Genomic DNA, 27,532 nt, shown 5'->3' on the forward strand with positions numbered 1-27,532 from the left:
ACACTTAAAATATTATAAGCTGATATAATATATTGTGTAAAACTTTACGCAAACGTAAAAATGGATTTTAGTTTCATATTGTAATTTAAAATCCATGAATATTTGACATTCTATTATTAGTATCAGCACACAATTGCAAATTACTTGTGATATTCTCCTAAAGATTGAAGGTTCAATCCTCAGTGTAGGCGACTAAAAAATAAAATTGCGCATTACTTAAGACCTCTATCCAGTCATGACTGACGAAACAAGAGTGTGCTACTCTTCTGAAGTAAATAAAGGGTTCCATTCGAAATTCCGTCCAGATTTCAGAGTTTGACAAAATACACCTGAAGAAGGTCAGAGGTTACATCAACTGAAACATGAAAATGACACTGAAGATGAGAACAGTAGTCTGAAACATCCAAACTGGTTTTAAGCAAAATACAATGTTATAAATAGTTTAAACTAAATTTCATTCTGTTATTGTTTCTAACCTTATGTCAAATATTTTCTTTTGGTTAGAATCACAGTTGTTTATTGTACAAACTCTTTTCGTATTGTAAATATTTTAAACTGGTTTTAAAATATTTGACTTATCATAAATTCCCAATGTTTACTTTTTTTATTGTTCTTTCTTTTTGGCTTAGTTAAATATGTCTCGGTCTGTTATGAGTATGGCCTTGGTTCAAATACATTTCACATGTTTCAAGACATATTAGATGAACTTTGATTTTTTTTTTTAAATATTTTAAAAAAATATCTTTAAGTCTTTTCTTTTGATTTATATTTTTAATGATTTAATTGATTTTTTTAGATAATTATTTTAATTTCGGAATATTTTAGAGTACAGTGTTTGTACTTGTATTTTTATTGTGCATCTTTTTTTTTTTTTTTTTTAAACTTGGGAGTCACCACTTATCAAGGCCCGAAGGCCACTTAAGTATAAGGGTTAATGAGAAGAACTTGCTTACAATGGATTTGAAGACTACCACATTGTATTCAACCAGGAAGCAGATTAGCGGAACAGTTCTGGGAAAGAAGTTTTGTTCATGGAATCTGCATTTAGCTTTAGGCACAAATAGAGAGTGAAGGAAATCGTATATAGTGGTTGTAGCTAGTTGAGTGTTATTTGTGAATGTTTTGCAAAGAAGAACAATAGATTGGAGTTCAGTTGAATACTTGCCATCATAATAACAATAGAGTAGAGACAAGCTGTATGGAAAACCGTTGCAAGGAAGAGAAATGGGTCCCACCTACTAAGTTTTGAAGCCGGTTTGCTTTTCTTTTTGTAAACACATTTGCTGATATGAATGATTATGAGAAGGTGAAGTTGAATGAAACACCCCAGCGCAATGTTTGACAAATGACGATCATCAGGGACCAAAATATATACAAAAAAAAACAAACAGAAAAAAAAAACTTAAACCAATGAAATTTTCTTAAGAAATCATTTCTCATTTAATTTACAAATCATAATTATTCTTGCAGGCCAAAACTATTTTTTGCCATATTATGTGGAAAAGGATACCGCTGTCACAGAAAAGGACCCCAAACACTGTTGATAGTTGTCTCCAGTCAAAATCTTTGCCAGATACAAATTTGTTAAATTTTGGACCATCAGCAATCACCTCAGAGCCAAACTTTGGCCGACTCCTCATGTCTACGCCATTTGATCTCTGCCAAACTCAAACTTAGACTCCAATCTCTGACTGCGATCTAATTTTGTCTGCTCAATACAATCAACTTTTGACTGAAAATCTCAGAATCCCACCCCCCATTCTTAGACACCAGAAATGACCTCATCAACCCACCCTCTCAGCTGATCACCCAGAAACTATATAAACTATTAAGCGTCATCCTATTTAGGACATTTTGGAAAAAAAACAAAAACATTCATGTGGGATTCAAGCAGAGGTTTTAAAATTTGATCTGTGATTGTTTTTCATCCAATTACAGAACACATAAACTATATAAATATATATAAATATAAAATAAATACATAAATAATAAATATAAAAATTTTCAATGAAGCAATTAAAATTTTTTTTTTAAAATAAATAAAACAAAAGACAAAAATTTGGAAAAAAAAAACAAAAACAAACATTTATTGTACGTCAAATAAAAACATTTGACAATAAAAAGGACATAAACTAACAATTTTTCGTTAGTTTGCTTCGTCTGTTTCTGTGTGGGGCTAAAGATCATTGTCATCCGGATGATAGAGCTCACTTAATAACCGATAAACGTAGGATGGTGCATTGCCACCTCTGTAAGAGAGAAGAAAAAAAATATGACAAAGACCGAAACAAAACGGATAAACAACCATAAAAAGGACAAAAAAAAAAAAAAAAAAAAAAATGGTGATTCTCCATATTAAGCACAATATCTAAATAAAAAAATAAATAAATAAAATGAAAAATTAAATAAAAATTAAAACAAAACAACTTATGTTACGTAAAAAAAAAAAAACATGGCAAAATTTTTCCAAATTCTGATATTTTTGTCTTAAAAAAAAAAAGAAAAAAAAAAAAAAAAAGATATCCACGCAAATTTTAAAAGCCATTCTTAACATGGGGAGGAGGAGGAGGAGGAGGAGGGGGAGGAGGAGGGGGAGGAGGAGGGGGCTTTGTTTACTCTTTCTGTAACAGTGCATTGGGTGTGTACGTGACAAAACTAGCAGCAGCCGTAAAATAGCTGACGCGAAAATATTAGCAGTAGCAGCCATCTTAGCACATATGCAAATTAAGCACATGTACACAAGCTGACGTCACAGGAAGGTGGAGAAAAAAAAAGGAAAATAAAAAAAGATAGCATGTGGTCAAGCAAAGGAAGCGATCAGACGTGTTTTGACTTGAGTAGTGAGAGAGAAAATGCACTGTGTGATTGAAAAAGCGGAAAGGCAAGTGATGAAAAAGACAGTGTGAAAGAGTATCTCGACAGACATGTTAGACGCGTGAGCAATATTTTGAAACAGTAAAGCGTGCTGTTGGAAATTACTGAAATAAATGCTTTTTGTATTCACCTAAAAAAAATGCTGAGTCGTATTTTTTATGTCCTTGTTTGTTTGTTTACAACAATGCATTCCACTTTCTAATCTCAACACATCTTTTGAATTCTATTTTGGATGGTTCAAAACAAAGAACAAAAATATCCTTTTTGCATCATAGACGCACTGCATGTTTTCAAATAATGACTTCTATGTTTTCTTTTCAAATCATATCTTGAGAAAGTCTCAAAACAAAAACAAAATGTTGAATGTATAAAAAGTTTTTCATTTTCGATTTACTAAACTAGAAAATCCATTCTAGGACAGGTAAAATTAATTCCCCAAAAGAGCAGTTTTGATGTTTTCTGTTCCCTTATGAAAATCAAGATATAAACAATACTAAACCTTATGTTTAGAATTAGCAATACACATGAAAAAATTGAAATAGCTTAAACTATTTCAATATTGATATCTAAGAAAGAGCTTGATGAGCTAAGAAAAAATCTTTTTAATTTTTTAAAATCCAATTAAAATAAAGGAAGTTATGACTATTTTTGTGCCTCACACGTTTGGATATTTTTAGTCGCGTGTAACACTTTTGTGCTTGGCCTTTTTGGTTAAGATCAAAGGTAATACATGCTGTTCTTAGCTTTTTAAGCTTTCTTAGCCTTTTGGTCAAGATCAAAGTGTAGTATCTGTTCTTACTACATGCTGTACTTATGTTTGTAATTTTGTGATATAAAGTGGAGGATCAATTTTCTGTATTAATGTAAACTGATCACCCACTTTACAACCAGTCAGTCTCAAAGCCATTCAAGTCATTCTCCAGATCATTCAAGTTGTTTTTGAAGGATCCCAGTTATTTTTAAGCATTCAAGTAATTCTTAAGGTCATTCAATTCATCCTAAGTTATTTACTTTTTATTTATTTAAATCATTTCAGCCCATTTTTCGGTCATTTTAGTTTATCTTTAAGAATTTCATGTCAATCCTACATTCATGCATTCATTCATTACACGAGAGCATGTGACTAATGGCTATCGGCCTTGTTCCTTTTTAAGACCATATGCATTTGGTCACATTTTTTACACTACCTTTTCAGTAAAATTGCTTTAAAACAGAAGATTAAGCTATGAAATTTACCATATAAGTGTATTTTTGTGCTAGGAATTAGAATATGCTACTGAAAATCTCCAGAAATTAATGGTTTCAAAATAATCTGCAGTAAATGCACATAAATATGCTGCAATTCCTTAAAAATGCCATGTATCCATTAAAAGAAAAGAAATTAAAGAACTCAAAGCTGAATTGTAATGCATTTTATGTACAAAAAACTGAAATCGAAATCTAGGACTGTTTAAAAATGAATATTTTGCAATATTTCTTTGGAATTATTGTAGATTAATACCTTCCGTTAACCCCTCCCCATCTGACCACCCCTCCAAAATATGCGATTTTACCTTTGTAGGCAATTATGTGTGAATACCTTAAAAAACTTTAACGAAAGATAAACAAATATTATTTTAGAATTTAATGTAAAATGATTCCCCATTTTGAGCCATTCTAGCGTTTTAGGACAGTTAACCATTTTTTTTTCTATTGGAGATAAATCCTATGCGACTTTTTTTTTTCTAAAGACGATTATGTGTGGTTTTAAGAGGGTCTTTGTGCAATTATGAGAGGGTGGGGAAGCTGCCACTCTGACTTTGGGTTAATGATAGAGCTAAGGAAAATTATGTGTGAACACCTTGAAGACTTGATAAAAACAAAACGAAAACAATTTTAGAATTTAGATAACAGATCACATAAATTTAATGTAAAATAATTCACCATTTCGAGACTATTCTAGCATTTTAGGACAGTTGACTATTTTTTTATAGGTGATAAATGGTGCACTTTTCTTTAAGGAAGGATTTCTTTTTTTTAGACACTTATATGTAGCTTACCAAGGAACTTTGTTTGGTGAGGAGCTTGCCACTTAGACTTAGCATTATTGTTAGGGCTAAAGAAGGTTTTAAGAGGAGGAGGCTTGCCACTCGTACCTAGGGTTAGAGGTAGGATTAAGGGAGTTTTTTTTGTTTTTTTTAAGGCGTTTGACCCCCATATTTACGGTTAGTGGGTCATAATTATTGGCTTTTGAAAATGTTATGCCTTAGATTTTGGACATCAAATTACTTTCAAATATGAAATTTATTTTTGTTTGTTCGTTGTAATTTTTAAAAATTATGACAAAATAGACAAAAATAAATTTCATTTAAAACAAGTGACGTCACTAACAGAAAACGTGACGTTTGGAAAACTTAAGTATTTTTGCCCACTTATTTAAACATCAAAAAATTTTTTTGCTAAAGCTAACAAATTGTTCACAAATTTTTGATAAATTTGGTTTTATTTACAATTACATTTCTTGTTGGAGTGACACATTATTTTGTTAAACTTTCCAGCTTAAGACGTTTTTTTTTTTTTAATTTCATTCTGGACTTCGGGCCAAGATCACAGTGTAGTATTCTGATGCTACACTTCGCCTTTTCTGTCCTCTGTCAGTGAAGGAGAAATCCTTCATGAATAAGACAATTTTTATGTTTGTTTCTATCCAGATTGACCCTTTTTGGGAAGCTGGATTTTCCTCACATTAACTGACCTAGTGTCTAACTGTCCTCGTGGGGAGGCAAGTAAATAGGAACTTAACTAGAAACTGAACACCTCCTACAAATATTTAAATATTGATTTTGTATTTTTTTTTTATATATAGTTGGGTAGATTAGTGTCCATTCGAGTATAATCTGCTGAAAAAAATCGTAAAAGAAAAGACAAAAAAAATATATATATATTGGGAGGGGGGGGGGTACTGCTCGCACACGTGAAGCAAAAAAAATCATATTTCATATTTTTGTTTTTTTATTTAAACAAAACACTGTTTAATTCACCGTTAAAAACTAATGTAATGGATAGAAGTGCACACGTTACATATTTGTTTTTTTAATTATATTTTTAAAATTTGACCAAAAATAACCCCGGATTGTTTTAAAATTATATATTCTGATAACCGAATAGCTCTAGTTAATTATGTTCTGATAATATGAGCTCCAACTAAATATGTAAGAACATTTTTTTTTTCATATTCATATTTTAATTTTTAATTCGTTCTTGAATAAAAAACAAAACAAAGAAAAGTTTGTTTAAAGTAAAGTAATTATTATCAGCGATATTAGCTGCTGCTGCTTCAACAGATCGTTTTTAGATACTTTTTAAAAATAGAACGATTTTTTGCAGGTATCATGATTTTATATTGCTCGCTACCACAAGAAATTTTTTTTTCAAAATTTTACAAACTCGTCATGTTGAAGTTTTTTTTATAACAACAAAAAAAATGAGCTTTCAAAAGAATTTCGGACAACCGAATCTATTAAAAGTAATATCTCTTCTAGTTAATTTCCAAATTTCATGACAAAATTCTTAAGAGAAACGTGGTAGGACCGTTTACAAATCAGGTCATTACAAAATCTTACCCAAAACGCTGTTTTATGATGTCCACATTTTTATCACTTTATTTGCTTAAAACTCTTAAAACATATAATGTACATTATTATTTATTAATTTATTTGAAAGTATATTCGAACAAAACGGTGGTATTTTAAGGACTTAAGATGCTTTGGTTTTTAAAATATGAGGATTTTAGCAGAACCATCTTGAAATCCGTAATTATCCAAAGCGTTTTATCATCCGTTGTATTGTTATTAGAAGCCTTATTCTAATTTTAATAAAAATCCATTACTCCAAATACTAAATTAATTCTATTTATTACTAAAATTCAGTTTTTGTTTAGAATTTCCCCTCAATTAAAAACAAAAAAAAAAAACATCTGCATGCTGTATGTACCTGTGACAAAATAAAAATATCACATTCCCAAAATCATGTAGATTGATCAGTTTTATTTTTAAATAAAATCAATTTTATGAGTTAGAGAGGAGCAACTCATGTCGCCAACTTAAACACAATCTCAAGAAACAAGGAAGATAACTCAACAATAATTCATACTTGATTTGTTGTAATGCTTACGAATTCCGATTAATTGCTTAATGATTTTCTTTATAAAAATTAAAACTACTTGATCAATTTACATGGTTTTTGGAATATGATATTTGTTTTGTAATGGGTGCATACATCATACAGATTTTTCTTTTCTTTAATATAAAAAAATTTTGGACAAAAACTCAATTTTTCTTTTTTCAAGTGTATACTAAACTAGAAGAATACAAATTAATTCCTCAAACCAAACAATTCTGAACCACTTTTATGACTCATTACAAAGATTAAAATCAAGATACACAAATACTAAACCTTATGGCTAGAATCCTTATTCTAATTTTGATCAAAATCTATTACTCCAAATACTAAATTAATTTTATTCATTACTAAAATTCTACTCAATATTTTTCCATAATTTTTGGTGTACATCGACACTTTTGACTGATAAGTGTATAAGTTTTTCTGTTATTTTTATTTTTAACTGCCATATTTCACTCGAGCTCCGATCTGAATAAACACCTATAAATAAGTTCTCTCGCAATCCATTTTTTGTAATGTTAAAAAGTTGGTAGATGGTTCTTGTGTGAACCTTTATCCGCAATTAGGCAGATTTTCATTCACACATCTTGTAGTCCTCCGAAATGGTCACTGATCTAAGTACTGAATTGGGCTCAACAAGAACCAATGTTTTAATGTGATTTCTTCTAACAGACTGATTGGCTTTATGCCAAACAAGGCAGGACTAAATGTGGAATGTTTACAAGGAAATTAAATGACCTCTGATATGACCTTGGGAAAAGAGCTGATTCAGCACAGATGACGAAAAACAGGAAACGCGTGATTAAATTCTGATCGTGTTAACTGAGGAATGTGTGGGTGGTTTAGATCATGATAAAAGAAGGCGAGACAATGAAAGGGTTAGTCAGATGGCAGAGGCGATTCAGAGAGACGTCAGCTTGGAACATAAAACTTTATACAAACGATCTGTCTATATGATTGTCATGGCATTTTTTTGATGTTTTTTTTTTAAAGATTTCTTTTTTTCACTCTAAGTTTAATGAGATTTTAATCTTTTCAGCAAAAGATTTTAAAAGAGACCCCCCCCCTCCAACCACAAAATCAAAGCCTATTCTAACCCATAACGTCAGATGTATAAGTTTTATTCCTATTTGTAAACACAATAGTAGGTTTGGTTCTTGTTAGGGATTCCCCTATATTAAAAAACAAATTTAAAAAAAAAAAATTGTATGATCTAATTTGAAAATATCATATTCCAAAAATTACATAAATTGATCAAATAGTTTTATTTTTAAATAAGAAAACCAAATTTCATGAATAACAGAAGAATGGCTGTCTTATTTGCCATTAAAAAAAACAAAAAAAACACACACACACAAAAGGAGATAACTGAATAATTGAAACTTGTGAGATTTATGTTGTAATGCCTACAAATTCCCATTAATTGTTTAAAAATGATTTTTTATAAAAATGAAATTACTTCATCAATTTACATAATTTTTGGAATATGATTTTTTCATTTTGTCACAGGTATGCACACCATACAGATTTTTCTTTATTTCTTTTTTAACATAGGGGAAATGTTTGGATCTTGGAATGTAGCAATACTGTTATGTTATTCTTATATATATATATATATATATATATATATACATACACACACACATATTAAAGCTGATTTCAGTTAAGAACTAATAATTATACATATGACAATATTACTGGATCAAAAAGCGTTGATGAAAAAGTGTTTTTTCTAAAAAAAAATAAAAATAAAATAAAAAAAGAAAGACTTGCAATTTAATTAGTGAAAAGCGAAATCAAATGCGAAGAGAAGAAAAAGGTTTTCTCATTGTGTGAATAGGAATTTCTGTTGACAAACAGTCCATCTGGTTTTGCAACAAGTGTGTGATCATCTAAGATCAGTGGACAGCGATGACCAACATTTTACCCAAAATTTGGGAAAACTGGTGTAAATTCCATTTTGGAAACAGTCAGTGAGTCTTGACGGTGAGGATGAGATGAAGAAGAATCTCCCCTTCCTGGGATAGCAATGAGAAAGAGAAACGGATGATGCGATAATTTGATACAGCCGGAAAGGAGAACCTCCCCCTCTTAGAATTAACAGAGAATGCAAGTCTGGTGGGGACCGGGCAACGCCAGATTGTTTTGCTGGATTCTTCAAACAAAATGATTCCTGCTCACCACCTGACTCCATGTCATTAAGAAAATGACCCAAGACTTAAAAGATGAAATGCAACGTTGTAACTATTTTTTTTTTTTTTTTTTTAACTCAAAATAATTATTTTCATACAAAAGAAGAACTGTGAAATTGTTATATATTTTTTTGCGATTGAAGGTGACCTCTGCTCCTCAGTGGTACAACTATGATGACCAACAATTACCCATTTGATCTTCAACAACATGGGGTGAGAGGTGTCATGGAAGGATATATTTTCCTCTTTCGATATGAAGAAATTATGATTTATTACACAAAAGATAATATTAACTATCCAAATAATAACATATAATAAAAATAAAATATAATAAAAATAATTAATATTATTATTAATCATAAAAAAATAAAAATACTTAACATATTATATAATAATAATAATAAAAATAATAAATTACTTAATTAAAAGGAAATAACAAAAGATTATATAAAATAATATAAAAAGTATTACTTAAGAATTTGAATATAAAAACGTTTTTCTTAGCATCTCTGGAGATTTTCAAAATATGGAACAAAAAACATTCTAAAACGTTTGTTCCCAACCTTCTCTAGAGATAGCTATAAATAGTGAATGATCGTTATTTAAAATAACACGACGTTGGGAAGGAAAACGTAAGAAAACTTGAGTCGTTAAAATAACAGATGAATCAAACAAGATACAGAGAAAAATCTCTTTCATCAAAAACTGGTAAATATAAATTTTTCTGAATTATATTTGACCAAAAACATTTGTCTAAAGATAAAAAAAACATTCCTAATAAAAGGGAAATAATTAGTTATCTCCCTTACATTATTGATCATAAACATTTAAATTTGAAATTCATTTTCTTTTACTATTTTTGATTTTGTTCTCTTTTTCTTTGTTAATAAAAATTTTTTCTTTACAAATGATCTTTTTTTTTTTTACTCTTATTTTTTATTTATTTATTTTTTTTATTACATTTTCACGCCAAACAAGGCACATTGCCACTTTGGTGTAGGGGGCTACTATCAGGGGAAACATCTACTGGGGTACTATGTACGGATTAGGGCAGCAAGATGTTGGTTCACGTTGCACTTGAACTTATGCATGTCAGTACAGTTGGGGAAGCAGTGACCTGGAATGGAATTCCAAAGTCTAGCAGTTCTGGGGAAGAAACTACTGGAGTAGAAAGATCTTTTACATCTAGGGATCTCTACAGTGTGGGGGTGGGATTTTGCAGCTTGTCGGGTCTGTCGAGGGTGTTCACGTCGTGGGGGTACAAGTGCTTGCAGTTCGTTAGAGCATTCACCATTATAATACTTGTAGAACAGGCAGAGGGATGCAACGTTTCGACGATGGGACAGAGGCTGAAGTTTAGATGCCAGTTTAGGGCCTATCAGATTTGCGACCCTCTTTTGAACCCTGTCAAGGAGCGAGAGACTAGTAGCCGATGCACCAGCCTAAATATGACAGCAATACTCCATACATGGGCGAATAGTGGCCTTATAGAGGTACAGGATACTTTCGGGTGTTAGAAGGTTTCTAGCACGGTAGAGAGAGCCCACCTTCCTTGCAGCGGCCTTGGCAATGCCCTCGATGTAATTGTTCCAACTCATGTTTCCTGTGAACGTTAGGCCAAGGAGCTTGAGAGACGTACTCTCAGATAAAGAGTCGTTGGCCATTGCTATAGGTGGTAGAGAAGTTATTGATATGTTTGCAGTGTTTTGATACCCCTAGACTAGGAACAAATCCGTAACAGAGGTAATTTGACAGAACGGAACTCTTCAACATCTGTGGTTTTCATCTTCATCAGTGGCGACTTTTTTGTAAAAAGTGACTACCTGAAACCCAGGACCACAGGAGTAAGGGTTCATACATAGATACTATACATGAAAATAAAATAGCAATAATCAGATATGAATAATCCAAGTAATTGGATTGAAATAATAATAATCTAACATATAAAGTTATCTTGTTAGGTTCATTCATTCAAGTGGTGTTCTACCTGATTCAGGCGTTGACCGCTATGACCCTCCATCTATCTCTCCCTCGAGACATTCATGAATTCATTGTTGCTCATCATTCACAAACTCACGCTGTTTTCTCAAAAGTGTTTGATGTATTCCCACAGCTTTTTTTGCAGTTGTACAGACAGTAGGTTGCAGTTTCTTTCTGTCCGAGCAGTGCCCATACTGGACGATTGTCCTGACCATTGTATCCAGAGGGATCTTCTGCCCAGCACAACGAGATACAAAACCATGAACAGAGTTATTTCTGATTGCTTCTCTATTACATCAGTCACCTGCTTTCCATGACCTCGTGTTACTCTGATCGGGAGGGGGGGAGAGTAAAGTGGGTTCAGACTAGCAGAGGGGAGGAGGCGCCTAACTTTTCCTTTGACAACAATGCTTGTTAGATAGTCAGACCTAAAGAGCATTTAAGCTGACAAGATGAAATTTTGACAAGATAATAATGCCCTTTGCTACAATTAATTTTTAAAATTACTTTTACAGTCAAGATGACTGCTAATATGGAACATTTCTTAATAATCACCTAAAAATAAAAAATCAGCAAGAAGAATAACTAATTTTAGATTGAAGAATATAATGGGAGTTGTCTACCTTATACACAAACAAGTAAACATTAAAAACTATGACTTCGCTGCATCCCAAGCTACACCAAGTAAGTACAGCTAATAGTAGTAGTAGTAGTAAGAAGAAGAAAGGAAGGAAGGAAGACTAACATGTTGGAAATAAAAAGGGTGACCAATTCTGGGGGCACATAGTCAAAGGCTGGGTTGTAGATCTCAATGTTCGGGTTGCTGTCTGAAAATTTCACGACATCACTTGGGCTGAGGAATCGGTTGAAAGCATCCTGAAAACGGAAAGGGAACTTCATTAAGAATTTTTCAAAAACAAAAACAAACACTGTAAATAAATAAAATAGTTGATTTTTTTTTTTTATCTTTTATCCATCCCAAACAAGTCATATTGCCGCTTGAACATAAGAGGCTATTATGCGTCAGGGACACTTTGTAGGGAGTTGAGCAGTGAGATGTCTGTTCACATTGCATGTAAACTTCTGTATGTTAGTAAAGGAAGCAGGGAGGGAATTCCAAAGTTTAGAAGTTTGAGGGAAGAAACTATTAGAGTAGAAAGCTTTCAATCATCTAGGGATCTCTACAATGAAAGGGTGGGATTTTGCTGCTTGTTGGATTGGTTAGGAGTACTTACGTTGTGGGTGATAGAAGTTCATCGGACACATTTCATTAAAGTATTTGTAAAACATAGATGCAATATTGTGTTGATACAAACCGAAGTTTAGCCGATAGTGCAGGACCTATTAGATTTGAGACTCATTTTCGGACCCTGTCTAACCCTAACCTTTCTAAGAGAATGAGACTAGTGGTACAAGCACCAGCCCCAATGAGGCAACAATACTCCACGCTTCATACATGGGCAGTATTGTAGCTTTGTAGAATTATCATTAGAACAGGTTTTTTTTCTTGGGAGTCACCACTTATCAAGGCCCAAAGGGCACTTGAGGATAAGGGTTAATGAATGCAAGGTGATAGTGTAGTAATCGTTAATGATATAAATTCGGTAGAATTTGATTATTTATGGGGACGGCTCAACAAGAACTTGTTTACATTGGATTTGAAGACTATCATGTTGTATTCAACTGGGAAGTAGGACAGCGGAACAGTGTTCCATAAGTGGAAATTTCTGAGAAAGAAGCTTTAAGATGTCTTTGAATTTAATTTGGGGCATACGGACAATCCTGGAACTCATTAGATGTGATTGTGTAGTAATGTTTTGATTTCAAAGTTTTTTTTTGTTTTGTTTTTTTCAGAGGTTCATCTTTTTTTTTTATCATTTGGTTTTCGTATTTAAGGTAATGTGAGTTTTGTAGATTCCAGGCAGGCAACTTCTCATGCCTGCTCTTGGTCCGATCAATAAAGTTCATATTAGCCATGTTGCAAGTATCAAGTCAGGTTTTCCTTGCTTTTCCACACATCCTAGTATCCAAGGTATCCATGCATGTTATTGAATTGATGCAGGAGTTGCCACGCTGCATATAGCCAAACAACCTGAGACACCAAGTGTCTATGGCAGCCAAAACTCCACTAATACAGAGCAGAGCTGAAGAGATTCTTTACTCTAGTTTGCTGCCATACACCATCTGATTGGGCCATGATCATTATTCCAACGCCATTGCAAATCAGATGTGTTTGAGGGCCAATATCTCACTGCCATGTAAGATGGCAGAGCAAACATAGGCCAAAAATACCTTGCCCAGAATCCTGCAAAAAATGTGCCTGGATATAAGAATTGGCCACAGGTTGAAGACGGCAATTTTGAAATCTTTGGGATGATTAATCAGAATCTGAACTTTTTGGTGTATCGGAAAAATTTTTACCAATTTTCTGATATCAAAACTGATTCTTTTTATATTTTGGTTTGTTTAAAACAAAATTTTCCTTTGCTACAATGGTAAATCTTTATTGATTTTAGATTGTCAGTAAAACTAAAATCTATAAACTCCACCTCCAAGTGTATTGCTACATTGGCAAAAATTGTATGCACATATTGTATGCGTTTTTATGATAAGCTGAAATAACAAAACAAAAAACAGTTGTATGACTAAATATTTAGAGATTTTAAAAGAATTGGAATTGATAATTGTATCGGAATTGGGAAAAATATCAGAATCATTACATCATTATTTTGGAGTCTGAGTTGATAAACATTGTCCGACCTTTGTAAAAAAAAAAAAAAATGTATAATAAAAATCGGTATAATGTATCACTTGTTTTCTTTTTTTTAATTGAATTCTTTAGACTTTGTTAAAAAAAATGTCCAAATGATATTCGTGTAAAACCAACTTGTCATAAAAAATTATCTCCCTTGTTGTAATATAAACACATCACATGCTTGTCAGTCGGAGTTCACGAAATCTGAATAGTAAATCATATTTTTTATTAAAATTCTAGCCAATAATTTTCCATAATTTTTCGTGTACACTAATATTTTCATCTGATAAATATATCTATATGTTTTCCTGTTATTTTGTGTTGAACAGTAATATTTTACATGTATTTCAAATATAAAAAAAAGCATCGAATATATTTGTTTAATTATTTTTGTACGATTTAAATAATAAAAAATAACTTTTCATTTGAACAAACATGCAGAACAGAAGGGTTTGATAAATGCTGTGTTGATGGGTAGTCCAGCTAATATGTTTAATGAAATAAAATAAACTGGTTCTTGTCCAGAATTCTCCCCATATTAAAAAATAAAAATATGTATGGACTTGTGACAAAGCGAAAATATCATATTCCAAAAGTAATATAAATTGCTCAAGTAGTTTTATTTTTATAAAGAAAGTCATTTTTAGCAATTAATGGGATTTCATAAGCATTAGTTTGAATTATTGAGTTATCTCCCCCTTTTGTTACATTGTTTTACAAAATGGTGGGAACGATAGCTACCCTTGTTACTCATAAAATTTTATTTTCTTATTTAAAAACAAAACTTAATTTACATGATTTTTGGAATATGATATTTTCATTTTGTCACAGGTACATACATCATACAGATTTTTCTTTATCTTTATTTTTTAATATAGGGGGAATTCTTGACAAAACCCAGTAATTTTTAAATTTTCCCACAAAAATATTTTTTTTAATCCACATCAAAATATAAAAAGGGATTATTTTTTTTTTAAAAGAGTGATATAAAAAGAATGATATAATAATAAAAAAAAGCTTTGCTGATTGGTCTATGAAAACATTTAAATGATAATTGTAACCAATCAAATGTTAATAAATTTTTGAAGAGAAATTTAAATGCAAACTAATTGGCTTGGTTATTAATCTCATAATTATAACCAATCAAATGTCAGTAAATATTTTAGACAAATTTAGATGCGAACTGATTAGTTTTATCTGGTCATAATTGTAACCAATCAAATATCAGCAGCTTTTTGAAGACAAATTTACATGCAAACTGATTGGTTGTTACCTACCTGGTCATAAGAGCAGAGGTAATGAGAGGATAACTTAGACATGGCTGCTACAACAACCAACTGAAAAGCAAGAGAATTGGACATGATTAAGTCAGGATAACCGAGATATAAATAGCAAGTAAAATTTTTTTTTTCTGAACAAAATATCTTTGCATGTATGTGTGTATCTCTATCTCTACAATTATATAAATGCAACTTTGTGCGTGTATGAGAGTTCGTTCCTTCTAGACTCCGAATTGGCTGAACAGACTTTCTTTAAAATTTACAGAACTTTAGTGTATAAGTCTGCGAGTGATCTTAGTTTTGTCTAAGAATACCCCCACTAATTACTGATAATCGAAACTTATTTTAATCTATCTATCATAGGTAAAGCTATTTTCTCCATGTCATTGCTTAGCAACAATGATAGAACAATGGGCGGTGAAAATTCTACTGTGGGTAAGTTGATAGCGTTTTTTTTTTTTTTTTTGCATGACGTGGTCTGTACGTTCAAACCCCACACCTAAATTTCTTAAAGTTTTTTTTTTTGTTAACTGGAAAGAAGTTTATCTAAAATAATTTTATAAAAGAAACAGTAGGTTTTTTAGAGTGCAATGTAGAATAACATTCTGGACTAAGTTACTGGATGGAGGTATGTGAAGCTTCCTCCCGGGTGATTTCATGGATTTCGATGACAATAAAAATATAGGAGTGTGAAATATTCATTGATCATCATTCAATCCAGGGCAATGTCGAGTCTCCCTGCTAGTGTATATATATATATATATATATATATATATATATATATATATATAAAATGAATACTAAAAGTATAAAAGCTTATATCTTTTCATTGTCTGTTTTCTATTGGTGATGTGCACAAAATGTTATGAAGAAAAATGTTTTAAAACTTATTTTGACAAGAACAAAAAATTCTTAAGATAAATATAATTATCTTTTAAATTGGAACCTATCAAGAATATCAATAGCTCAATATACAAGATAGAACAATTAAAGAGATTGGAAAAATTAAAAGATAAAGTTTTAATAAATTACAATATTTATTCATCCATCAAATCTAAACAAGGAAAATACTAGTGAAAAATGAACTATCATTAATTTCCTTGCTTGTTACATGCATCTTACATTGAATCTAGTTCCTCAAAGGGAAAAAAAGGTTTTGTCATAGTCAAACAGATCTGCAGGAGGTTGGACACAAGATCAGACAGGGGTTTTGAAAGGTCAGTACATTAGGTTAAAAATTTCTGAACAGCCTTATCAGCATTCTCCAGTATAGGCGCCTCAGGCAATTAGTTTGAAACTAACCCTTTCTTGGCGAAACGATAAAGCCTGGACATCTTTAGACTAAACCGTATCATACCTCAGCTAGACAGCAACAAAACTGTGGGACCGATTGTCAAGGATGTATCCTCAAGTTGTATATATTTGTACATTCAGGATTTGCTGCTAAACTAATTAACTGATCATCATGAAATTTGGAACACAGATTCTAGGTGTGAGAGCAGTAATGTGGGCTATATTTAGTTTAATTTTGTTTTATTCAAATAGGTTTTGGTTTGTTTTATAGCATCTATGGGTTATTTAATGGCGATTAATGTTTTTAAATATAATTTTGTAGGTAGGATAACTATTTATATTCCTAGGATATATGGATCTTAGAAAGAAATTCTAGTGAAAGCTGGAGCATTACACTTAGAAGGAAAATTTATTGAGGGACAGAGAAGCATTACTCTGAGAAAACACCACTCCAAGAAAAACATTACTCTCAGGAGAAAGATTACTTCTTTGAAGACATTACTCCTTGGCATTGGTAAGCTTCTTCCTTCTTTGTTTTCAACATGATTTTTTTTTTTTTTTTTTTACCTTCAGTCATTTTTTTTTTTTACACAGGCATCACCACATTATCAAGGACAAGAGGCCACTCGAGGATAAGGGTTAAAGAGTGTACAATAGAAATTGGGCACTATAGTAATCATTAGTAATGGAAATTTGGTAAATTTGTTAACTTATATGGAACGGCTCATCAAGAACTTGTTTACGTTAGACTTGAAGACAACCATATTGTAGTCAGCCGGAAAACGGAAGACAATTCCACAGGCGTGCAGTTCTAAGAAAGAAGCTTTGTTCATGGAATCTATGTTTAGGTTTAGGCACAGATAAAGAGTGGGGGGAATTATTGATAGTGTTTTCAACTAGACGTGTGTTTCTTGTGAAAGTTTGGCAAGGGGGACCATAGACTGAAGCTCAGTCGAACACTTTCCATGAAAATAATGATACATCAGAGACAAACTCGCAACATCTCTTCTGTGAGATAGAGGTTGCAAGGAAGAGAAAAGGACATCTCCTACGAGGCTACGAAGTCTATTTTGAACTCTATCAAGGCAGGACAAGTCCTTTCTAACAGCTCCTGCCCAGATGTGGCAAGAGTACTCCTGTACCACGGCGCCTCCGCGTAGAAGTTGTTGTTGTTGTTCTTCGGTCGAGTGGTCAGCGTTGATCGTCTTTGGCGTTGACTCGTCGACAATCGTCCACCGGTCTGCCTTCGCTGTCCGCACGCAGGTTCCAGACAGCTCGAGTTCCTCCAGTGAAGTGACCATACACTGCCCCACCCCACGTTGTGTTCTTTTAAGTGTAAGGCAGCGACGTTTCACACCTGCAAGGAAAAAGGTTAAACACACGGACGACCGGAGACGCTGGCACAAAAGTAAAATAAAACAGAACGCTGTTTTATATATGTAGATAATAAAAGAAATCTTTATCCTGTGTTTTTTTCAATGTTCAATAACTGCACAGTCGAACGAAGGGAGTGAGTGTGTAATTGGTAATATGGCGACTCGGCTGGGTTCCGATCTCAAGGCAGCTGGTCTTTGGAAAAATGATCGGCAACGATTAGGATGGTAAATTCGTTTCTCAATCTAACCGACCGGGAGGCTGGCTGACCAGTTCGAAAGTGCGCGCAGATCCGTAAAACGGGGTGTTTAAATAATAAAACCTTGCTTGGCAATTCCTTTCAAATGTCATTTTCTTGCCAAATTACATTACTCAAGGCTCTTATCGTATAAATCTGCTTAGGTAACAAAAACTCTCGGTACGGAGGGGAATTCCCTCTTAATGGTTATTTGCGTCATAACTCGAGGGGCGGTCCCCTCACCTCCAACTACCGTGGAGTCGATCCTCTTACTATTCCCAGTGACGTATGCTAGGGGCTGGTCCTGATTCTCCAACCACCTTGGAATTAATCCTCTCACTATTCCCAGTGACGTCACCCTGGCGTTTCTCTACTTCTTCACCTTAGATCCTCGGATATGTAGGTGAACGGCGGGGTCTATATTAATACTAATTAATATTTCTTTATCTATTTCCGCAAGGAAATACAGTTTCTCCAAACAACATTATTCAGTGGCCGACATGTGGCCATTACCTGTCAACACGCGTCGGCTTATTGTAACTACTGGCCGACAATCTTTTCCCAAAATATCTTTCTCAAAACAACATTGTCGCAATGGCTGTTCTCCGGGCCATTAATTATATCAACACGGGAACATATGTCCCAGGAAAACGGAAAAAAGTCCCTTCTTCAAAACAGCCATTATCTATAATTTTGGCCAACTCAGCATCTGTCTTGTCAAATTCTATTTCCTCGGTCATCCATCTCAACTTCTTATCAATACGGGAACATACGTCCCAGAAAAAACGAAAGTCTTTTCAAACAGTCATTATCTATGAATTTGGCTAATTCCGCATTTGTCTCGTCAAATTCTTTTTCCTCGGCCATTCATTTCAATTTCTTATCTTATTTTATTTACCCAGGATCGGCAGTGGCTACCGCCATCCAAATCTGTTCTGTACCTAGTAACCCAGCCAAGTACTTACGGTCTGTTAACTCTTTCAGACCAGAGTCCTATCCTAATATTGTCACACTCCATCCTTGGCTCTTATATAGATAGAGAATTGCATCAGCAGTGAGATATCTACTGGATCGATAGAAAGATCCCACCATTTTTCCAGCGGCCTTGGCAACAGATTTGATGTACGTGTTCCATTTAAGATCAGGAGTAACGGTCAAGCTCAGAAGCTTGTCAAAACTTGAGGCCTCCTCAAGACGAGAGCCATTCATTTCAATTGATGCCAGATGTGGATCAGAATGTTGAGAGAAGCTTGGTTTTAGATGCATTAAAAGTAAGCAGCCATTCCTTTCCCCATTATACCACGTGCTCAAGATCAGAGGAGAGAGAATCGGAGAGAACTTGGTCGTTTACTGTCGTAGATGTGCTACCATAGATGGTAGTGTCATCAACATAAATGTCTACAAATGATGTAAGGATGTGATTTGGAAGATCATTAATGTAGATCAGGAAAAGAGTTGGGCACAGGATGGACCCCTGAGGGACTCCAGCATTAATACTGTGAGCTTCTGATTTTTTCCCATCAACTACTACTCTTATGAACCTATCAGAAATAAATGATTTAATAATTGAGAAGACATTTCCAGCTATACCATAGCTAGAGATCTTGTGAAGTAAACCTTTATGCCATACCCTATCAAAGGCCTTAGATATGTCAAGAGCAATTGCCCTAGAAAGGTTGCCTCTGTCGAGAGATTTGCTCGTATGAGATATAACTGTAAGCACATCTGCTGTAGATCTAGCAGACCGGAAACCATATTGAGTGTCACTAAGGTTATTTTTGTTGAGATGGTTGATTACTTCTGTATTTAACACAGATTCCAGCAACTTACTCATGATGCACAGGAGACTTATTGGCATGTACTAAGAGGGTGATGAGCGATCACCTGAATTCTTAAATATTCCTAATATCTACTTGGAGGAAGAAAATAAAAAGATTTTTTTTTGTTGAAAAATTATTTCAGACAATAAGGTATGATGTGGCCACGTGATTGATCAGATTGAGCCTATCAAACCTCAAGTCTAGTCAAAGAAAGGACTTAATGGACAAAACATCACAAATTGCTACTCATGACCAACAGGTAGCCCCACTTTAAAAGTATTTTTATCTGTCTGTATGAGATTGCAGTCAGCAAGTTCACAATCCTATTGACAGAGCAATGCAAAAGGAATGGAAGCCCTTCATGAAAATTAAGGTATTTTTAATTTTTATGAAATTTAAACGATAAGTATTAGACATCAATTAATAAATATTCCAAAATTTTAGGGGTTTTTTCCAAGTATTTTAAAGCATATTTAGAGGACATTATTAGCAAAATCTTCCATTTGAAAATTAAAATATTTTGGATTTTTTTTAAATTTGGATCTATGCTCATTCAACATCTATTAAGCATTTTTCTTAAGTGTCCTTAAGCTTAAGATTTAAATTTTAGAATTTTCTCAAATCAAAGTCACATAATGGAGTTTGACTCAAATTTCAACAAGGATTTTTAAAATTTAGCAACATTATATTTGAATCTTTGTAAGGAGACATAAAAGTGGTGTAAAACTGTTCTGTTTGGATAATTAATTTGGACTATCCTGAGTCGGGTACTGATTATATATATATATATATATATATATATATATATATATATATATATATATACACTGAAATAACTGTAAAATTACATTCCAGTTTCCACAATTTAAAAAAAAAAAACAGAAAAAAATCAGTCCACAATCATGGTTTTGATATTTTTTTTAATTTTTAAATATAGACAATTGTTATATTTACTTTTCCATAAGTGAATTACACGTTCCATGATCCTGCCACAATACAGAACATTAGGGGCAGTTAAGTTGCTTCAAGGAAGGAAAACATTTTCCAGAAATTTAAAAACACAAAGAAATGATATTCGAGAAAAGAATGCTTCACAAGACAAATACACTCGATTGCATGAGGAAAACATTTCAAAGCCCCATTATGAACTTAATTGATTTAAAGTCAATATAATAATAAATATGAAAAAAAAAAAATATATATATATATACATACAAGAAAAAAAGGCAAACAGAAAACAAAAAAAAACAATTAAATAAAAGACTTAACTCACAGGAACTGAATAATATTTGGCAGCCAAAGCAATGCTATGACCTCCTTGAATGACTTTCAGGCTGAAAAATTATTTTTAAAAAATAAGAGAAACAAGTTTAATATAATTTGCTTAATCATCAAAAATGATAAAAATAAATAATGAAAAATAAGAGAAACAAGTTTAACATGATTTGCTTAATCATCCAAATTAAAAAAAAAAAAAATGCTAAGAGCTGATCCTTACCCGCCATTGGCTAAAACTGTATGCGTACCAATAATGACTTTGTTAACACGTGACATGATAGCAAAAACAGCCGAGTCAGTGATAAGAGTTGTTTCAATATTGGCACTGGCAAGCTTTTTGGCCATTTCTTGACCCTGAGAAGAAACGGGATAAACAAGAAAAAAAATGAATCAAAGAAGAAAAAGGAAATTTGACAGAAATAATTAGAAATTTAAAAAAAAAATTGTAAAAAAGTCGAAAAAATGCATAAAAAGATTAAGAGTAGATTGGAAAATACAGAGAGGACAAAAGGAGATGAAGATGGGGAAGATACAAATTAAGGCGGTGAGATAACAAAAAGGATGGAGGAGAAAGAAAAAGAGAACAAAAAAGAGGGGGGACAAAGAAAGAAAGGGACAAGAAAGGAGAGGGCAAAAAAGAAAGGAAGATTAAGAAAGAAAGGGGGAGGAGGTGAAAAAAGAAAAGAGTGAAGAAAGAAAAGGGGGGGGGGGAGAAAAAGAAAACAAAACGAGGTGGGAGATAAAAGGAGAGAAAGAAAAGGAGTAAGGAGAGAAAAAAGTGGTTCTTGTCCGGAATTTGATATATTAAAAAGCAAAAATAAAGACTTATGTATGTACCCGTGATAGAACGAATATGTCATATTCCAAAAAGCATATTAATTGATCAAGTATTTTTTTTTTTTAATTAAGAAAATCAAAATTTTTTTTACTTTTTGGTTTTTAATGTAAGGAGAATTCTGCACAACTAAAGACATTTTCAACTCACATGAAAAAATGGAGCCCCTTCAACAACCATGACTTTGAATTTTCTTTTCCTTGCTGCACTCTAAAATAAAATGAAGGAATAGTTTTATATCTTTTCAAGAAGAATCAACCACAAACAATTCAACAATGGCGTTCATTTGCTCAATTGATTATGCGTAAGATATTAAAAAATTTAGTTTAGAAAATGAGAAATGAAAAATGGATTTTTTACCTTGAAAAAAGCAAGAAGCGTTTTTGATTTTCCTGTTGTGAGGATTACTTCATTGTTGTGAATGTGTTCAAGCGCTTGTTCAGAAATGTTATCGATGCTGAAGATGAAAAACATTGTCATTAAAAAATATGAAAAATAACAAAACAAAAATTAAAATTAAATGAAGATTAACACATTTTAAATAGACACAATTATTCAATTATATTATTATTGGAGAATAGTAGGGTTGACAAAATTTTAAAAAAATGGTAGTGTCAAAAAAGACATAATCATCCTTTATGCCAAAATGTGGAGAAAAAAAAAAAAAAAAAAAAAAATGTAATGGATTTTATTCAAAATTGGAGTACAGATTCTAGACAAGGTTTAGTATGATATCTTGATTTTAACATTTTTAAAGAGACATAAAATTGGTGCAAAACCTTTTGTTCAGGCAATTAGTCTTACCGATATATTCAAATTAAGATTAGATAAATCAAAGTGGACTACAAAGGTCAATCATCAACTTCCAACAGCTCAATATTTAGGAGATAGAGCTGAGTATAAAGTTGAGTTTTTTTTCTCTCACTCTGACATTAGTATTAAAAGCCTATTACTTCTATTTAAAAATTAAAATGAACTTAATAATAATATAGTCATAGACAAATGGGTGATTTCCATTGAAAAATGAGCATTCATTAATTATACATTTTTTATGGTTTCTTAACTGATTACATTTTATTCTTTTTATGCATAATTTCTATATGGTGCATAATTGCATAGAATTTAAAATGAAAACATTCTAGCAAACTGACATGTTTTTATACATACATATATATATATATTTATATTATATAAGTGACCTTATTACTGTGTGCGTGAAATATATACCACATGCCTCTCTGAATATTTGATCTACATACTTGAAACTTCATATATATAGGGTATTTAGACTTTGGGAACACTGTTAATTTGTTTTTTTAGCATGTAAGAAAAGCTGGCAAGGGGTAAATATTAAACAAAGCAAACAGCAGTTTACCGTAACAGAAGTAAATTGACTAACTTCTAAGCATGCGTACATATACATTTTTAGCACAAAGTCGCTTAATTTTTAGCCTTTTTTATCCATCTGGTGATGGATCAGATGGTAACAACAAAGGCTGAAGCACTAAATAACAACTATGGCTGAAGCATTGAATGTTTTGATTCCAGCTGTTGGTATCAAAGTCATCTTTACTTTAACTTTCAAATCCACTACTATAAATTGAGTACAATATAATAATCGATAATTGGCTTTATAATAATAAATATGAAATGGCTTTATAATAATAAATATGAAATGGCTTTATAATAATAAATATGAAATCTGCATGAATTAAAGTATCATATTAAAGTGGAATTATTATTATAAAACTCATTCTATTATTATATGGTAGCCAATATATAATTCTATTATTATATGGTATCCAATATATCATTCTATTATTATATGGTACCCAATATATAATTCTATTATTATATGGTACCCAATATATAATTCTATTATTATATGGTATCCAATATATAATTCTATTATTATATGGTATCCAATATATAATTCTATTATTATATGGTACCCAATATATAATAGTGATTTTAAAAGTTAAGGAAATACAATTCAGCTAGAATTGAAACCTAAACATTTAAGTCTCTAGTAGTATTTGCTACCATCTGAGTTAACAAATGCATATCAAATCTTCACAATTTAACGCAGTCAAACGTAATAATATATAATGCACATACATAGAGCATACACATTACATCAAACTGGGCAGGCATAGTTTCAATTTATACCCCTTAGCAACTATTTTTTCGGCTAAAAATCAAATTAATTTTGTTCAACAGGTCTGAATGCTTTATATATGTTTTAAGTCAATAAACCAAAAATTGACAGCATACTTTGGTAGAGACCTTTTCACAAACAGATAGAGATTTGCTCTAAATGCTATGCAATTATGCACAATGTAGAAAATATGCACTAATAGAGCTGAGCATAATAGCAAAATGAAACAAATCATCCAATACAAAAAAAAAAAATAAAAAAATAAAAAAAATAGCGAACAGTGCATTAAAAGTTTGTTTTTAAAGGAATATGTAAATTAGTTATTGTTTTTAAGTCATTGGTATATTCACGACTAAGTAAATAAGGAAGTTCATCCAATACAAAAAATATAGAAAAAAAACCCAAACAAACAGTGAATTAATAAAAGTTTGTTTTAAAAGTAATATGCAAATTAGTTATCCTTTTTGAACTTGCTGGTATATTCACGACTAAGTATATAAGTTGTATTCACTTTTAAAATAGAAAAGTGGGCTTTTAATATCAATGTTAAGATGACAGACAACTCAACTTAAAGATACATTACCTGAAAATACTTTGTTCAAACTCCTCGGCTTAATGTTCACAGGGATCATGAGTTGGAACAGATACATCGAGAACATTGCCAAGGCTGCTGCGAAGAAGGTGGACTATCTCTACCGTGCTAGAAAGTTACTTACGTCTGAAAGGCCACTATTTGCCCATGTATGGAATATTGTGGCCACATTTGGGCTGGTGCATCTGCTACTAGTCTCTCACTCCTGGACAAAGTTCAAAAGAGAGTTGCGAACCCGATAGGTCCTAAACTGTCATCAAAGCTTCAGCCTCTATCCCATCAACGAAATGTTGCATCCCTCTACCTGTTCTACAAGTATTTTAATGGTGGATGCTCTGACCAACTACAAGCACTTGTACCCCCTCAATGTCAACACTCCTGACAAACGCAACAAGCAGCAAAGTCCCACCCCTATACAGTAGAGATCCCTAGATGTAAGAAAGCCTTCTACTTTGATAGTTTCTTCCCTAGAACTTCTACACTTTGGAATTCCCTTCTAGGTTCCTACTTCTCCAACTGTACTGACATACAGAAGTTCAAGAGTATTGTGAACAGACATCTTGCTGCTCAACTCCCTACATAATATCCCTGCAACTTATATCCCTGATAGTAGCCCCCTACATCAAAGTGGCACTTCGCCTTGTTTGAGGTGAAAATGTAATAAAAAAATATGTAGAGATATATATAGTTATGATTTAAATGATTTTTAAATTCCGTTTCAGATAAAGAGTATACATAAAGATATTCAAGTTGTTTACAGCTGTTTCAAGATAATGCTTATAGTCATACAATGCAACATGAAATTGTTCAGATTCATCAGAATAGTATCTTGTATGTATCCAGAAAAAAAATAAAAACAAAACAATAATGTTTGAAAAAAAAAAAAAAAAAAAAAAAAAAAAAAAAAAGGAAAAAAATTCTCCACTAAAACAAAGATCACAAGAACAGATTCATTGTCAAATATATCTATGGCAGTTCATGCTAATGAAAGTTGCTATTTGACAAATATGGAATACAATTTGTTACTTAACTGCACGTAGGCAATTTTAATTTTTATCCCAATCAAGTATGCCGTTTTGATTTCTCCCCATTTAAAGAACGTATCTGAGTTAATCGACTAGAGCACTACCATTTTGAATTCCAAACTTATCTACTGTTCTCAGATATCATACTTTTCTAAGTTTTTCTAAACAACCAAGAGTTTATCATTCATTTCCATTCTAATTTTTCATTCTCTCAAACAGACTTTGTTGCTGTTCGAACAAAACTATCAATACTAGAAGAGAAAAGGGGCAATTTTGGTTGTTTTGTTTTACAGCATATAATCCCTTTTCGAGTTAATTTTATGCCAAATTCAATAAATTTTTAAAAAAAGTTTTGTTTCAAGTTCTATATATCTTCAAATATTTATTCCTGGTGTTTGGCTTGGTTGCTTGGGAGAAGAAAATCCTATACGCAGCTTTATAAGTGTTTTCCAATAAAGATTAACAATTACAAGAAAAACACATTAATCAAAGTTGGCAATTCAAACTAGAGTCTTATGTAGCACAATATTGAAAGTTGTCAATTGCCAAATATGGAATATGGTTATTTAAATACATGTAGGCCTCAAGTGCTTTCAAAAACTACATCGTAAAACCAGATGTTCATGAAAGAATAAATGAACCCTGCTATCCCTCAGTCACACGCCATGTTTTACAAAATTAACTCACAAATTTTATTGTCTACTATATATACTTGACTTAATCATTAACTTGAGCATTACCATTTCAGATCCAAACTTACCATATTTGATGTGTATAAGAGCTTTCTTTGAAGGAGTAAATTAGGATTCATTTTATTATGTTATCTAAATTTCAAATGGAAGGGAGAAATAATCCATAATTTTCTTACCTGCTTTCCATTTCCAACTTTACTTCTTCGATAGCTTCTGTCACCGTCTCCTACAAAACGAAAAGAAAACCGTCAACTCAAAACACAAACAATAACTTAAAAAGAAAGAAAGTTCAGTTAGAAAAGTAAATTTAAACAATGGCATAGAGTCAGAGAAAGGTCGATATCTTTCTAACTTTGGTGATTGATGGTAACAGTGATGAAGTTTATAAAAAAAAAAAAGAAAAAAGAAACTGTATTGAAATTAAAATTTTAAAGAAAAATTAAAAAGAAAATACAACTTTCTTATGTATGGGTCGTGGAATTGCATTCACTAGCAAGAGATCTAGCTAATTTGCATATTCTTTTAAACATTCGTTTTAATTAATTCCCTATTAGTTTTTTCGGTTTTCTTATGGGATGATCATCTTTAGTTAACTATTACATGTAATTATATTCATGCAGATATTCTACATGATTTATATTTGTGTAAAGGTTATGGTAAACACAAACCTCTTTCTATATATATATATATATTTTTTTTTTATGTATGCGTATATATATTTGTTTAAAAATTTTTTGTCTACCTCAGTTTTTGGTCTAGACATGAAACTTCATATTTCGGTTTTAACCAGGAAAAATCGGTACAAAAGTGTGAAATTTAAAAAAAAAAAAAAAAAAATGAAAGAAATTTGCCAAGTGTAGGTTGAACAACGGCATTACGAATATGCATGCGTAATGTAGTAGCTATTAGTTTATGCTTGCAGCAAACATTTCTTCATAGCAGAGGCATTAACCACAAAGGAAAAAATAAATCATAAGCTAAACGT

General features: G+C 32.0%; 1 protein-coding gene across 1 annotated transcript in view; it reads right to left on the minus strand.

Moving 5' to 3' along the window:
• Positions 1-2,058: 2,058 nt before the first annotated feature.
• Positions 2,059-27,532, minus strand: part of LOC145296671 (translation initiation factor eIF2B subunit beta-like) — a 47,471-nt gene continuing 21,997 nt past the window's right edge. The window contains exons 6-13 of the mRNA XM_080142617.1: positions 26,724-26,773; positions 22,441-22,537; positions 22,231-22,290; positions 21,466-21,599; positions 21,241-21,301; positions 15,240-15,299; positions 11,953-12,083; positions 2,059-2,249 (exon numbers count right to left, since the gene is read on the minus strand). Coding sequence (XP_079998743.1) covers positions 2,177-2,249; positions 11,953-12,083; positions 15,240-15,299; positions 21,241-21,301; positions 21,466-21,599; positions 22,231-22,290; positions 22,441-22,537; positions 26,724-26,773 — 666 coding nt within the window. The 3' untranslated portion in view covers positions 2,059-2,176. The remainder of the gene's footprint in view (positions 2,250-11,952; positions 12,084-15,239; positions 15,300-21,240; positions 21,302-21,465; positions 21,600-22,230; positions 22,291-22,440; positions 22,538-26,723; positions 26,774-27,532) is intronic.

This window comes from Euprymna scolopes, chromosome 17 (genome assembly GCF_053919585.1).
Source record: "Euprymna scolopes isolate OS-2025 chromosome 17, ASM5391958v1, whole genome shotgun sequence".
Lineage (NCBI taxonomy): Eukaryota > Metazoa > Mollusca > Cephalopoda > Sepiida > Sepiolidae > Euprymna > Euprymna scolopes.